The 15,311-nt window shown below is 48.8% G+C and overlaps 1 protein-coding gene across 1 annotated transcript in view; it reads right to left on the bottom strand.

Moving 5' to 3' along the window:
• Positions 1-12,697: 12,697 nt before the first annotated feature.
• Positions 12,698-15,311, bottom strand: part of LOC134909517 (thioredoxin domain-containing protein 2-like) — a 57,919-nt gene continuing 55,305 nt past the window's right edge. Inside the window, exons 4-6 of the mRNA XM_063916466.1 lie at positions 14,730-15,242; positions 14,031-14,654; positions 12,698-13,923 (exon numbers count right to left, since the gene is read on the bottom strand). Coding sequence (XP_063772536.1) covers positions 15,006-15,242 — 237 coding nt within the window. The 3' untranslated portion in view covers positions 12,698-13,923; positions 14,031-14,654; positions 14,730-15,005. The remainder of the gene's footprint in view (positions 13,924-14,030; positions 14,655-14,729; positions 15,243-15,311) is intronic.

Here is a 15,311-nt window from a genome sequence, read left to right on the forward strand (position 1 = left end):
GCCTGACCTTCCCAACACTGGATGTGAAGAGCATGCGCCTTCCACCATTTGCACGCCCCCTGCAAGTGCTGGAAGGAGCACCCGCAGTCCAGTTCCTGATAGTGAGATTGAAGATGTCAGTGTTGAAGTCCACCAGGATGAGGAGGATATGGGTGTTTCTGGCGCTGGGGAGGAAATTGACAAGGAGGATTCTGATGGTGAGGTGGTTTGTTTAAGTCAGGCACCCGGGGAGACACTTGTTGTCCGTGGGACGAATATGGCCGTTGACATGCCAGGTGAAAATACCAAAAAAATCAGCTCTTCGGTGTGGAGGTATTTCACCAGAAATGCGGACAACAGGTGTCAAGCCGTGTGTTCCCTTTGTCAAGCTGTAATAAGTAGGGGTAAGGACGTTAACCACCTCGGAACATCCTCCCTTATACGTCACCTGCAGCGCATTCATAATAAGTCAGTGACAAGTTCAAAAACTTTGGGTGACAGCGGAAGCACTCCACTGACCAGTAAATCCCTTCCTCTTGTAACCAAGCTCACGCAAACCACCCCACCAACTCCCTCAGTGTCAATTTCCTCCTTCCCCAGGAATGCCAATAGTCCTGCAGGCCATGTCACTGGCAATTCTGACGATTCCTCTCCTGCCTGGGATTCCTCCGATGCATCCTTGCGTGTAACGCCTACTGCTGCTGGCGCTGCTGTTGTTGCTGCTGGGAGTCGATGGTCATCCCAGAGAGGAAGTCGTAAGACCACTTTTACTACTTCCACCAAGCAATTGACTGTCCAACAGTCATTTGCGAGGAAGATTAAATATCACAGCAGTCATCCTACTGCAAAGCGGATAACTGAGGCCTTGACATCCTGGGTGGTGAGAAACGTGGTTCCGGTATCCATCATTACTGCAGAGCCAACTAAAGACTTGTTGGAGGTACTGTGTCCCCGGTACCAAATACCATCTAGGTTCCATTTCTCTAGGGTTGCGATACCGAAAATGTACACAGACCTCAGAAAAAGAGTCACCAGTGTCCTAAAAAATGCAGCTGTACCCAATGTCCACTTAACCACGGACATGTGGACAAGTGGAGCAGGGCAGGGTCAGGACTATATGACTGTGACAGCCCACTGGGTAGATGTATGGACTCCCGCCGCAAGAACAGCAGCGGCGGCACCAGTAGCAGCATCTCGCAAACGCCAACTCGTTCCTAGGCAGGCTACGCTTTGTATCACCGGTTTCCAGAATACGCACACAGCTGAAAACCTCTTACGGCAACTGAGGAAGATCATCGCGGAATGGCTTACCCCAATTGGACTCTCCTGTGGATTTGTGGCATCGGACAACGCCAGCAATATTGTGCGTGCATTACATCTGGGCAAATTCCAGCACGTCCCATGTTTTGCACATACCTTGAATTTGGTGGTGCAGAATTTTTTAAAAAACGACAGGGGCGTGCAAGAGATGCTGTCGGTGGCCAGAAAAATTGCGGGACACTTTCGGCGTACAGGCAGCACGTACAGAAGACTGGAGCACCACCAAAAACGCCTGAACCTGCCCTGCCATCATCTGAAGCAGGAGGTGGTAACGAGGTGGAATTCAACCCTCTATATGCTTCAGAGGTTGGAGGAGCAGCAAAAGGCCATTCAAGCCTATACAACTGACCACGATATAGGAGGTGGAATGCACCTGTCTCAAGCGCAGTGGAGAATGATTTCAACGTTGTGCAAGGTTCTGCAACCTTTTGAACTTGCCACACGTGAAGTCAGTTCAGACACTGCCAGCCTGAGTCAGGTCATTCCCCTCATCAGGCTTTTGCAGAAGAAGCTGGAGACATTGAAGGAGGAGCTAAGACAGAGCGATTCCGCTAGGCATGTGGGACTTGTGGATGGAGCCCTTAATTCGCTTAACAAGGATTCACGGGTGGTCAATCTGTTGAAATCAGAGCACTACATTTTGGCCACCGTGCTCGATCCTAGATTTAAAACCTACCTTGGATCTCTCTTTCCGGCGCACACAAGTCTGCTGGGTTTCAAAGACCTGCTGGTGAGAAAATTGTCAAGTCAAGCGGAACGCGACCTGTCAACATCTCCTCCTTCACATTCTCCCGCAACTGGGGGTGCGAGGAAAAGGCTCAGAATTCCGAGCCCACCCGCTGGCGGTGATGCAGGGCAGTCTGGAGCGACTGCTGATGCTGACATCTGGTCCGGACTGAAGGACCTGACAACCATTACGGACATGTCGTCTACTGTCACTGCATATGATTCTATCACCATTGATAGAATGGTGGAGGATTATATGAGTGACCGCATCCAAGTAGGCACGTCACACAGTCCGTACTTATACTGGCAGGAAAAAGAGGCAATTTGGAGGCCCTTGCACAAACTGGCTTTATTCTACCTAAGTTGCCCTCCCACAAGTGTGTACTCCGAAAGAGTGTTTAGTGCCGCCGCTCACCTTGTCAGCAATCGGCGTACGAGGTTACATCCAGAAAATGTGGAGAAGATGATGTTCATTAAAATGAATTATAATCAATTCCTCCGCGGAGACATTGACCAGCAGCAATTGCCTCCACAAAGTACACAGGGAGCTGACATGGTGGATTCCAGTGGGGACGAATTGATAATCTGTGAGGAGGGGGATGTACACGGTGATATATCGGAGGATGATGATGAGGTGGACATCTTGCCTCTGTAGAGCCAGTTTGTGCAAGGAGAGATTAATTGCTTCTTTTTTGGTGGGGGTCCAAACCAACCCGTCATTTCAGTCACAGTCGTGTGGCAGACCCTGTCACTGAAATGATGGGTTGGTTAAAGTGTGCATGTCCTGTTTTGTTTATACAACATAAGGGTGGGTGGGAAGGGCCCAAGGACAATTCCATCTTGCACCTCTTTTTTCTTTTATTTTTCTTTGCGTCATGTGCTGTTTGGGGAGGGTTTTTTGGAAGGGACATCCTGCGTGACACTGCAGTGCCACTCCTAGATGGGCCCGGTGTTTGTGTCGGCCACTAGGGTCGCTTATCTTTCTCACACAGCTACCTCATTGCGCCTCTTTTTTTCTTTGCGTCATGTGCTGTTTGGGGAGGGTTTTTTGGAAGGGACATCCTGCGTGACACTGCAGTGCCACTCCTAGATGGGCCCGGTGTTTGTGTCGGCCACTAGGGTCGCTTATCTTTCTCACACAGTCAGCTACCTCATTGCGCCTCTTTTTTTCTTTGCGTCATGTGCTGTTTGGGGAGGGTTTTTTGGAAGGGACATCCTGCGTGACACTGCAGTGCCACTCCTAGATGGGCCCGGTGTTTGTGTCGGCCACTAGGGTCGCTAATCTTACTCACACAGCTACCTCATTGCGCCTCTTTTTTTCTTTGCGTCATGTGCTGTTTGGGGAGGGTTTTTTGGAAGGGACATCCTGCGTGACACTGCAGTGCCACTCCTAGATGGGCCCGGTGTTTGTGTCGGCCACTAGGGTCGCTTATCTTTCTCACACAGTCAGCTACCTCATTGCGCCTCTTTTTTTCTTTGCGTCATGTGCTGTTTGGGGAGGGTTTTTTGGAAGGGACATCCTGCGTGACACTGCAGTGCCACTCCTAGATGGGCCCGGTGTTTGTGTCGGCCACTAGGGTCGCTTATCTTTCTCACACAGTCAGCTACCTCATTGCGCCTCTTTTTTTCTTTGCGTCATGTGCTGTTTGGGGAGGGTTTTTTGGAAGGGACATCCTGCGTGACACTGCAGTGCCACTCCTAGATGGGCCCGGTGTTTGTGTCGGCCACTAGGGTCGCTAATCTTACTCACACAGCTACCTCATTGCGCCTCTTTTTTTCTTTGCGTCATGTGCTGTTTGGGGAGGGTTTTTTGGAAGGGACATCCTGCGTGACACTGCAGTGCCACTCCTAGATGGGCCCGGTGTTTGTGTCGGCCACTAGGGTCGCTTATCTTACTCACACAGCGACCTCGGTGCAAATTTTAGGACTAAAAATAATATTGTGAGGTGTGATGTGTTCAGAATAGGCTGAAAATGAGTGTAAATTATGTTTTTTGAGGTTAATAATACTTTGGGATCAAAATTACCCCCAAATTCTATGATTTAAGCTGTTTTTTAGGGTTTTTTGAAAAAAACACCCGAATCCAAAACACACCCGAATCCGACAAAAAAAATTCGGTGAGGTTTTGCCAAAACGCGGTCGAACCCAAAACACGGCCGCGGAACCGAACCCAAAACCAAAACACAAAACCCGAAAAATTTCCGGCGCTCATCTCTAGTGCTTACAGCCCAACACCATGCAGGACGTTTGGCATTTGCTAGAGAACAGCAAGATTGGCAAATTCGCCACTGGCGCCCTGTACTCTTCACAGATGAAAGCAGGTTCTCACTGAGCACATGTGACAGAAGTCACAGAGTCTGGAGATGCCAAGGAGAACGTTCTGCTGCCTGCAACATCCTCCAGCATGACCGGTTTGGCAGTGTGTCAGTAATGGTGTGTGGTGGCATTTCTTTGGGGGGCGCACAGCCCTCCATGTGCTCGCCAGAGGTAGCCTGACTGCCATTAGGTACCGAGGTGAGATCCTCAGACCCCTTGTGAGACCATATGCTGGTGCGGTTGGCCCTGGGTTCATCCTAATGCAAGACAATGCTAGACCTCATGTGGCTGGAGTGTGTCAGCAGTTTCTTGCAAGATGAAGGCATTGATGCTATGGACTGGCCCGCCCGTTCCCCAGACCTGAATCCAATTGAGCACATCTGGGACATCATGTCTCGCTCCATCCACCAATGCCACGTTGCACCACAGACTGTCCAGGAGTTGGCGGATGCTTTAGTCCAGGTCTGGGAGGAGATCCCTCAGGAGACCATCCGCCACCTCATCAGGAGCATGCCCAGGCATTGTAGGGAGGTCATACAGGCACGTGAAGGCCACACACACTACTGAGCCTCATTTTGACTTGTTTTAAGGACATTACATCAAAGTAGGATCAGCCTGTTGTTAGGATCTCCTGCTCTGTGCTGCCACGTCACCATGGCAACCGGGAGGCAAGTGTTAGCGAAGTAACCTGAGCGCAGCTGATACTCCGGTCCGGGTTTTTACTGTGTAGTGGTTACAGGCTCTGTGCACGGCAGGGAATCCGGCGCTGGTTTTGTGCTCACAGTCTGTGAGGTCTGAGTGGGGCGTGGACAGCACCTGCTATATAAAGCATCCTCTCAGGCTAGGCAAATGCTGCTGAATCTTTGTTTGTTAGTCAGTTCCAGAGAGTTAGCTAGTACTGTGTGACTTTGTATTTACTTGTTGCTTACTGCGAATAGGCCTTGGGATTCGGTACTTCATTCTGCCAATCCGGACCTAGCAGTAAGACTGGAGTCAGTTGTTTGACCTGCTGGGGTTCTTTTGTTATTCTGTGAACCCAGCAGGTTTGCGGCTGTACTCTCAGACCTGCTTGCTTAATCCTCCCTCACTGTGCAGGGCGTCCAGGTGTCAGTTTAGTGGCAGTAAGCTGAACCTGTGCCCTGTAAGTGGGGGTTAGGATTGTGGATACTCTCCTTGTGTCTATATTTCTATCTCTGACCAAGGAGTTTATTCCCACACCCGTTGGTAACCCTTTGGGGTTTTTTCTGTTGCTCTTAGCAACATCATTTCAGGTGCTCCACATGTTAAATCACTACACATCGCTTCATTGTCCGCTCTATTCCATCTGAGCATTCCTGACACTAGGGAGACACCCAATTCCTGAGCCTTTGGGCTTCTCCGTTCACTTTGTGTTTATTAGTTATTCCATCACCTCCTGTGTATGTTATGTTATACTGTCTGTGAGTTCGTTTGCTTCGCTTCCCTCTCTGTTCATACACCGGTATACTCCTGTTAGCACTGGTGTGCGTAACATATTCAGCAGCCATACTCCTGTTGAAATTTTGTGGGAATATGGAGCATACCCCTCAAAATACTTTGCAACAGGTGGTCGATCAGGTGCAGGTCCTGACTCGACAATTTAATGAGATGTCCATTAAAATGAACACCCCGCAGGCCGCTAGCGGAGCTCTCACAGCAGCAGCTGCAAGTTCAGGGGTTAAGGAGCCGAAAGTAAATCTCCCGGATCGTTTTTCTGGAGATTGCTCGCAGTTCTTTTGTTTCAAGGAGAGCTGTAAGCTATATTTCAGGCTTAGGCCCCAGTCTTCTGGGTCGGAGATTCAGCGGGTGGGAATGGTGATTTCCTTGCTACAAGGAGACCCACAGGTCTGGGCATATGGGTTACAGCCTGACTGTCCGTCGCTTAAAAGTGTTGATGCTTTTTTTATGGCACTGGGCATTTTGTATGATGACCCTGACAAGATGGCTTCAGCCGAGGCTCAGATTACGGTTCTTAAGCAAGGGCGACGGCCAGCTGAGGTTTATAGTACGGAGTTTCAGAGGTTGGCTCATGATACCCAGTGGAATGACCCAGCCCTGAGAAACCAGTACCGAAGGGGCCTTTCTGACCAGATAAAGGACCAACTGGTACAATATCCCTCGCCTGATAGCTTAGATCAGCTCATGCAGTTATCCATCCGGGTGGATAGACGGCTGAGAGAGCATAGGCTTGAAAGGGAGACCGCAGTTTCCTTTTTTCCCAAGGGAACCTCAGACTCTGAGGAATATTCCGAGGAGCCTATGCAGATTGGGGCTACCCGCCTCTCCTCGCGTGAGAAGACGCGGAGGAGACAGCAGGGTTTGTGTTTGTACTGTGGGAATAAAGGTCATGTTGTAGTATCATGCCCAGAAAAAACTGAAAACTTCAGGGCCTGAGGGTGATGGGAAATATCCTGTCAGGCAAGAAGTCAGAATTTCCTAAAAAGACTTTTCTCATTCCTGTGGCTTTGGAGATCCTCGGTTAAACTGTCAAGACTGAGGCCTTTGTTGACAGTGGGGCCGATGGGGTTTTCATGGACCGTCAATTCGCCCTGGAACACTCTGTTCCCTCAGTACCTTTGGCATCAGAGATTGAGATCTGTGGGTTAAATGGGGAACCATTGTCCCAGGGTAAAATTACCTCCTGCACCAGCCAAATTCCTTTGTTTATTGGAGCCACACACTCTGAAAAATTGTCTTTTTATGTGACTGTCTGTTCTTTTGCCCCATTGGTTTTGGGGTTACCCTGGTTAAGGGCCCATAACCCTCAATTTGACTGGGTCTCTGGGGAGATTCTTAGTTGGGGTAGTGATTGCTTCAGGAGTTGCTTGAGCCTTCCAGTCAGGCTCTCGCAGCTAAGTTTGCCAGGATTGCCAGGATGTTATGCAGATTTTGCGGATGTGTTCTCCAAAAAAGTTGCGGAGGTACTACCTCCCCATCGCCCCTATGACTGCGCCATTGATTTGTTGCCGGATGCTAAGCTTCCCAAGAGCAGGTTGTACTCCCTGTCACGTCCTGAGACTCAGGCTATGGCAGAGTACATTCAGGAGAACTTGGCTAAGGGATTTATCAGACCCTCACAGTCCCCAGTTGGGTCGGGGTTCTTTTTCGTGGGTAAAAAGGACGGTTCGTTGCGACCCTGCATCGACTTCAGGGAGTTGAACCGTATCACGATTAAAAACTCGTACCCACTGCCTCTCATTTCGGTTTTGTTTGACCAGCTTCGTACTGCCACCATTTTTTCTAAGATTGACCTACGCGGTGCTTACAATCTAATCCGAATAAGAGAGGGGGATAAATGGAAGACTGCCTTTAATACCCACTCAGGGCATTATGAATATTTGGTGATGCCTTTTGGGCTCTCTAATGCCCCGGCAGTCTTCCAGGAATTCATGAACGATGTGCTCAGGGAATATTTGGATAGATTCTTAGTTGTTTATCTAGATGACATCCTAATCTTCTCTCATTCCCTGGAGGAACATCGGAAGCATGTACGCTTAGTCCTCCAGAAACTCAGAGACCACCAGCTTGGGCGAAGCTGGAGAAGTGCGAGTTTGAAGTCCAGCAAATCGCATTTCTAGGGTATATTATCTCCTCAGAAGGTTTCCAAATGGAGGGTTCTAAGGTACAGGCAGTCCTGGATTGGGTGCAGCCCACTAGTTTGAAGGCGCTTCAGCGTTTTCTGGGCTTTGCGAATTTTTATAGACGGTTTATCGCTGGATTTTCGTCTATAGTGGCCCCCTTGGTGGCACTCACTAAGAAAGGGGCGGATGTTGCTCACTGGTCTTGTGAGGCCAAAGCGGCCTTTGCCCGTCTCAAAAGGGCATTTGTCTCGGCCAAGGTGCTGCGACACCCAGATCCAGAGCGTCCTTTTGTGGTAGAAGTGGATGCCTCTGAGATAGGTATTGGGGCAGTGCTCTCTCAGATGGGGGTGTCTGATAATCGCCTTCATCCCTGTGCTTACTTTTCCCGTAAATTTTCGTCTGCCGAGATGAATTATGATGTGGGTAACCGGGAATTGTTGGCTATAAAGGATGCACTCGGGGAGTGGAGACACTGGCTTGAGGGGGCTAAGTTTGTGGTCTCAATTCTCACTGACCATAAGAATCTGGCATATTTAGAGTCAGCGAAGCGGCTCAATGCCAGGCAGGCACGATGGGCTTTGTTTTTTGCTCGCTTTAATTTTTTGATAACATATCGCCCTGGGTCAAAAAACATCAAGGCTGATGCGCTCTCGCGGAGTTTTGCTCCAGTTCAAGAGACCATCGAGGAGCCATTGCCCATTGTGTCCCCATCATGTATTAAAGTGGGCATTACCCAGGACCTCTTGTCATTAGTCCTTAGAGCACAGGAGGAGGCTCCTCCAGACCTTCCGGTAGGTCTCTTGTTTGTGCCTCCTAGGTTAAGACAGCGAGTGTTCCTGGAATTCCATGCCAAGAGGTCGGCAGGGCATCCGGGTATTGCCAGAACTCGGGAGTTGCTGTCTAGGGCGGTGTGGTGGCCCTCGGTGGCTAGGGATGTGGATCAATGGGTTCGGGCATGTGACATTTGTGCCCGAAATAAAACTCCTAGAGGGGTTCCTGTCGGCCCATTACATCCACTCTCTATTCCGTCTAAGCCATGGACCCACATTTCCATGGATTTTGTGGTGGACTTGCCCAAATCCTCGGGGATGACAGCCATTTGGGTTGTCGTTGACAGGTTTTCGAAGATGGCGCATTTCGTTCCACTGGTTGGGTTGCCATCGGCCAGACGCCTGTCTGAGTTATTTATGCAGCATGTTGTGCGCCTCCACGGGTTGCCACTTGATGTGGTCTCTGACCGTGGATCCCAGTTTGTGGCCAAATTCTGGAGGGCATTTTGTTCTGATCTCCAGATTTCTGTGAGCTTGTCGTCAGGCTACCATCCACAGTCTAATGGGCAGACTGAGAGGGTGAACCAGTCCTTGGAGCAGTTCCTCAGGTGTTATGTCTCCAAGTGTCATACTGACTGGGTTGCTCATCTGTCCATGGCGGAGTTTGCCTATAACAACGCGGCTCACTCTGCTACAGGGATCTCTCCCTTCCTTTGTGTGTATGGGCATCATCCTAAGGCCAATTCTTTTGACCCCCTGGATTCCACGTCTGGTGGTTCCTCTGTTGTTTCGGTCCTTAGGGGTATTTGGAGGAAAGTGAAGAAAGCCCTTGTGTCTGTGTCATTAGTGACCAAAAGGGTTTTTGATAAGCGGAGAAGACTCTGCAGCTTCAAATTAGGAGACTTCGTCTGGTTGTCCACCAAGAATTTGAAGTTGAGACAGCCATCTCATAAGTTTGGCCCCCGGTTCATCGGCCCTTATAAGATCACCAGGGTTATCAATCCGGTGGCATTTCAGTTAGATCTGCCCCGTTCATTGGGTATCAATAAAACATTTCATTGTTCCCTTTTAAAACTGGCGGTTAGTAATCTTTCTTCCAGTGGAAGACCTTCTCCTCTTCTGATACGGGGTCAGAGGGAGTTTGTGGTTGAAAGGGTTCTTGACTCCAAGATGGTTCGGGGTCGGCTGTCATTTTTGGTGCACTGGAAGGGGTATGGCCCGGAGGAGCAGTCGTGGGTGCGCAGTTGTGATCTTCATGCCCCCAGACTGATACGCTCTTTCTTCTCGCAATTCCCCGATAAACCCGGTGGTAGGGGTTCTTTGACCCCTCGTCAGAGGGGGGGTACTGTTAGGATCTCCTGCTCTGTGCTGCCACGTTGCCATGGCAACCGGGAGACAAGTGTTAGCGAAGTAACCTGAGCGCAGCTGATACTCCGGTCCGGGTTTTTACTGTGTAGTGGTTACAGGCTCTGTGCACGGCAGGGAATCCGGCGCTGGTTTTGTGCTCACAGTCTGTGAGGTCTGAGTGGGGCGTGGACAGCACCTGCTATATAAACCATCCTCTCAGGCTAGGCAAATGCTGCTGAATCTTTGTTTGTTAGTCAGTTCCAGAGAGTTAGCTAGTACTGTGTGACTTTGTATTTACTTGTTGCTTACTGCGAATAGGCCTTGGGATTCGGTACTTCATTCTGCCAATCCGGACCTAGCAGTAAGACTGGAGTCAGTTGTTTGACCTGCTGGGGTTCTTTTGTTATTCTGTGAACCCAGCAGGTTTGCGGCTGTACTCTCAGACCTGCTTGCTTAATCCTCCCTCACTGTGCAGGGCGTCCAGGTGTCAGTTTAGTGGCAGTAAGCTGAACCTGTGCCCTGCAAGTGGGGGTTAGGATTGTGGATACTCTCCTTGTGTCTATATTTCTATCTCTGACCAAGGAGTTTATTCCCACACCCGTTGGTAACCCTTTGGGGTTTTTTCTGTTGCTCTTAGCAACATCATTTCAGGTGCTCCACATGTTAAATCACTACACATCGCTTCATTGTCCTCTCTATTCCATCTGAGCATTCCTGACACTAGAGAGACACCCAATTCCTGAGCCTTTGGGCTTCTCCGTTCACTTTGTGTTCATTAGTTATTCCATCACCTCCTGTGTATGTTATGTTATACTGTCTGTGAGTTCGTTTGCTTCGCTTCCCTCTCTGTTCATACACCGGTATACTACTGTTAGCACTGGTGTGCGTAACACCTGTAGTGTGTTTTACCACTTTAATTTTGAGGGTGACTCCAAATCCAGACCTCCATGGGTTAATAAATTTGATTTCCATTGATAATTTTTGTGTGATTTTGTTGTCAGCACATTCAACTATGTAAAGAACAAAGTATTTAATAAGAATATTTCATTCATTCGGATCTAGGATGTGTTATTTTAGTGTTCCCTTTATTTTTTTGAGCAGTGTATATATATATATATATATATATATATACATACATACACACACACATGCAGTATAGAGTAGTACAGGGTGGCATAATGTATATGTGTGATCTGCTCTACGGTGTGGCATAATATATGTGTATAATCTGAACAACATCAACGAGCATTGCCGATGAGCTACGGGATGGTGCAAAAAATCCGATCACACGGGCGTTTGTAAGGTGATTGACAGGAAGAGGCCGTTTGTGGGTGGTAACTAACCGTTTAGCCAGTGCCTCCCCAGGCATTTACCTCACCGCACGTCACTGCCCTTCAGGTGAGATGTATTGGCCCAACCTCCTCTTGTCGGTGTAACCTGTGTGTTTGTGCAATGTTGCTGGTACCTGCTGTTCTTCTTTTGCAGGATGGATGACACGCTTTCAAATGCCTTGAAATTAATCCATTTTCTTTTCTGCAGGTTTCACGGAGTAGCCCTCCCAAAGATAAAAGTACTCTCTCCAGATGTAAAGGGACGCTACAGTACCCCCCTCTACCATGGACGGCCTACTTGTGATGTGGACCTCCCCCACTGCCCTGTTACAAAGAGGCCCTTCAGGTGAGATGTATTGGCCCAACCTCCTCTTGTCAGTGTAACCTGTGTGTTTGTGCAATGTTGCTGGTACCTGCTGTTCTTCTTTTGCAGGATGGATGACACGCTTTCAAATACCTTGAAAAAAATCCTTTTTCTCTTCTGCAGGTTTCACGGAGTAGCCCTCCCAAGACGAAAGTACCCTCTCCGGTGTAAAGTGATGCTAAAGTACCCCCCTCTACCATGACGGCCTACCTCAAGACCTTCAATACCACCGCATCCCTTAAATGCCCTATTAATTAATTAAATTTACTATATTTTAAAGAAAAAACACGAAACTTCTAAATTAAAAATTGAAAATTTTATTGAAGAAAATTAAACAGTTGTATTTTGTATTGTTCATAAAAAATAAATTGTAATAAAACAAAAAAGAAGTGTTTGTTCTTCATACATTCCTTGTTCTTGTGTAGATATCTGGAAGAAAAAAAATAGAAAATCAGACTTAAGTAAGGGGCACTGTAATGATGTCACGTTCACATTCCGTTTCCAAGAACATTTGTGGAACCACACAGTCCAGCAATGGGTTTTGCTGAACTGTGTGGTCCTCCAAGGGCAGGCGGGACAAAGTGGAAGAGTCGTGGTGTCAGTAGTCTGCACTTTGCCACACCTGCACTTGTGAAACCACACAGTCCAGCAATGGGTTTTGCTGGACTGTGTGGTCCTCCAAGGGCAGATGGGCCAAAGTGGAAGAGTCGTGGTGTCAGTTGTCTGCACTTTGCCATGCCTGCACTTGTGGAACCACACAGTCCTGCAATGGGTTTTGCTGAACTGTGTGGTCCTCCAAGGGCAGGCGGGCCAAAGTGTGGAAGAGTCGTGGTGTCAGTAGTCTGCACTTTGCCACACCTGCACTTGTGGAACCACACAGTCCAGCAAAGGGTTTTGCTGAACTGTGTGGTCCTCCAAGGGCAGGCGGGCCAAAGTGGAAGAGTCGTGGTGTCAGTAGTCTGTACTTTGCCAGGCCTGCACCTGTGGGAACCAAGCAGCCCAGCCAAAACCCATTGCTGGACTGTGTGGTTCCCCAAGTGCAGGCGGGACAAGGTTTGTGTAAGCGTGTGTATAGTGCAACATGGCATTACTCACCTTTGCAAGAACACCACAAACGCTGTCCACACCTTTGTCAACCATCCCTATGAAAAATTGAAAAAAAATACTAGTGAATGCTCAAGCAACACAAAAGTGAATGCTTAATTTACACAACTTTTCACCTAAGGGTTTAAAAAAAAAAAAACTGGTATCAGATTTGCTCTTTGTCCCATCATATATGTAACCACAAGGAGCTTTCATCAGTTACCACACTCATACATGCCCGCGCATGTATGTCTAGACATAGCTCCTTGGTAGTACCCGGTTGGGGGGGGGGGGGGGGGAGGAATACATATGAAATTAAAACAATACAAAGAAAAAACTAATGGGAGGGAGAAATGGGAAAGCAGGAAAATTAACATTTGAAATAATACGACCGCGCTATCATGTGCGGGGGCTGTCCTGATCCTCTTCCTCCTGATGTGGCGACGGTGTCCTTGGTGGCAGTGGAGTGCGATGTACTGGCCTTGGTGGCCGCGCTGGTGTAGATGTTGAGGCCGGTGTTGGTGGTAGAGGCATCTGGTAGATGGGGTACATCCCTGTATACCCTTGGTACTGCTGTGACTGTCCATACCAGGGTTGTGGTAGAGCAAGGGCAGGAGGCGTCAGTGTGGCTTGTGGTGGCGGATGTGGTGTTTGACCAGCATGTTGTTGAGCTGGCTCTGGGAGTTTGTCATAGATCATCTGGAGTGTCATTGCGATGATCTGTTGGCTGGCTGCGGAATGTCGCTGGCTCTCTGACATGTTGTGAATGCTGTGCGACTGGCATGCCGTGTTCTCCACCAGACGGTTGATGGATGTGACCAGAACGTGAAGGATGTCCATAGTCTCCCTGTGATCTGCCTGCCTGATTTTTCTCATTTCTGCCGTGCTGTCGGACATGGCCTTTTGCATTTCAACCATACTGGTGGCCATCTTCTCCATTGACTTCTCAAAGGCATCCAGTCTGGTGTTGATTACATCCCGAAAACTCTCCTGGCGGTCCTGAATCTCTGTTGCCAGGTAGTTTACCCTCTGAATCCTTGAGGGATCCTGCCCTTGCTGAACGTCTGCCACCAATTGCATTTGTGAAGCTGCAAACAAAAAGTAGAAATAAATTAGAAGACATTCCTACATATGTTTTAAGGTTCACAAACTTTTAAAAACATTTTTTTAAAGTTTGTTTTATCTAATTACTTACACAGGGATGTAGAAACTGCGGGCTGCTGCACATCCACCTCGTCGTCCGACTCTTCCTGTAACAGATCCGGCTGAAGTAGGGACCAATCCCTGACGCGAATCCGCTACTGGTTCGTGGCACCTCTGTTTGCAGAAGTACACACAGAAAAACATAAGTTAGGAAACAATAGAAAATGGTGACGAAAAAACAATGGATTCATATATGAACCATCTGCATTCTGTGGTGCCGCTGCTCCAGGAGCTTCTCTGGGCCTCAAATCTGGAGACTTTTCTTGGGTATGGCTGGATGCGTCAGCACGGCTGTCATCAAACCCTAGAAATGTCTCCTCGGTTAACCCTGTCGACTCAAACAGGTCAGGTGATGGGTCCACAAGGGTGATGTCTCTTTGAGGCTCTTGAGTCACAGTCTCTGAGCTCCTGGAGGATTGATCACGAGCTGGGGATGACCTGCGCGCAGGTGATGTACTGCATACTTTTGAAGTTGAGCGCACAGGTGGTGGTCTGGGCGCTGATGATGTCCGGCACGCAGGTGATGGTCAGCGTGCAGGTGATGTCCGGCGCGCAGGTGATGGTCTGCACGTTGGTGATGTCCTGCGTGCAGGTGATGTCCTCTGGGCAGGCGTGTCTAGTGGAAAGAACATACACATTAGCAAATAAAATAAATAATAGTTTAGTACAGCTCATTTGAATGAATTCTTACCATCACGCCTCCTTTTGGACTGCTGGGCTCCCGCCATCTTCTAGGCGGTTCTTCATCCTCGGGAAAGCCAGCAGGACATGTGGATTCCACACTTCCTCAAACTCCTTGGACCATGACAGGGTTTATGCGCCTTTTTATAACTTCCTCCCAGGGCAGCCACTTGAAATTGAGAGCCGGACCACTTCCGGTTGCTGTCTCATGTCGGCGCTGAAACCCTATCTTTTTCTTGGTCTGTCTACGGCAATCAATGTACCGCTTCATGCAGTTTCTGATGCTTCAGCAGTTTCCAGATACTGCAGTGACTTGACCCGCGATGGTGTCCCAGATCTTCCTCTTTGTCTTTGCTGCTGTTGTCTGTGCCCTTGGTCCATACATAATGTCGTTGGGCCTGTCGACGCCATCCACTAGGACACAGTTTTCTGCCTCGGTGTACCGGGGTCCACGTGGATTCTTCCGTCCTGTGTCTTCTACAGGGGCTTCCTCCTCTGACTGATCCTCTGGCTGGCTTCTTGCCTTTTAGGGAAATAAAACATGCAATTAATACTATCACAATGATCTGTAGGTGTCCCTGGGAGTGTGTCA

Source organism: Pseudophryne corroboree, chromosome 4 (genome assembly GCF_028390025.1).
Source record: "Pseudophryne corroboree isolate aPseCor3 chromosome 4, aPseCor3.hap2, whole genome shotgun sequence".
NCBI classification, from domain to species: Eukaryota; Metazoa; Chordata; class Amphibia; order Anura; family Myobatrachidae; genus Pseudophryne; species Pseudophryne corroboree.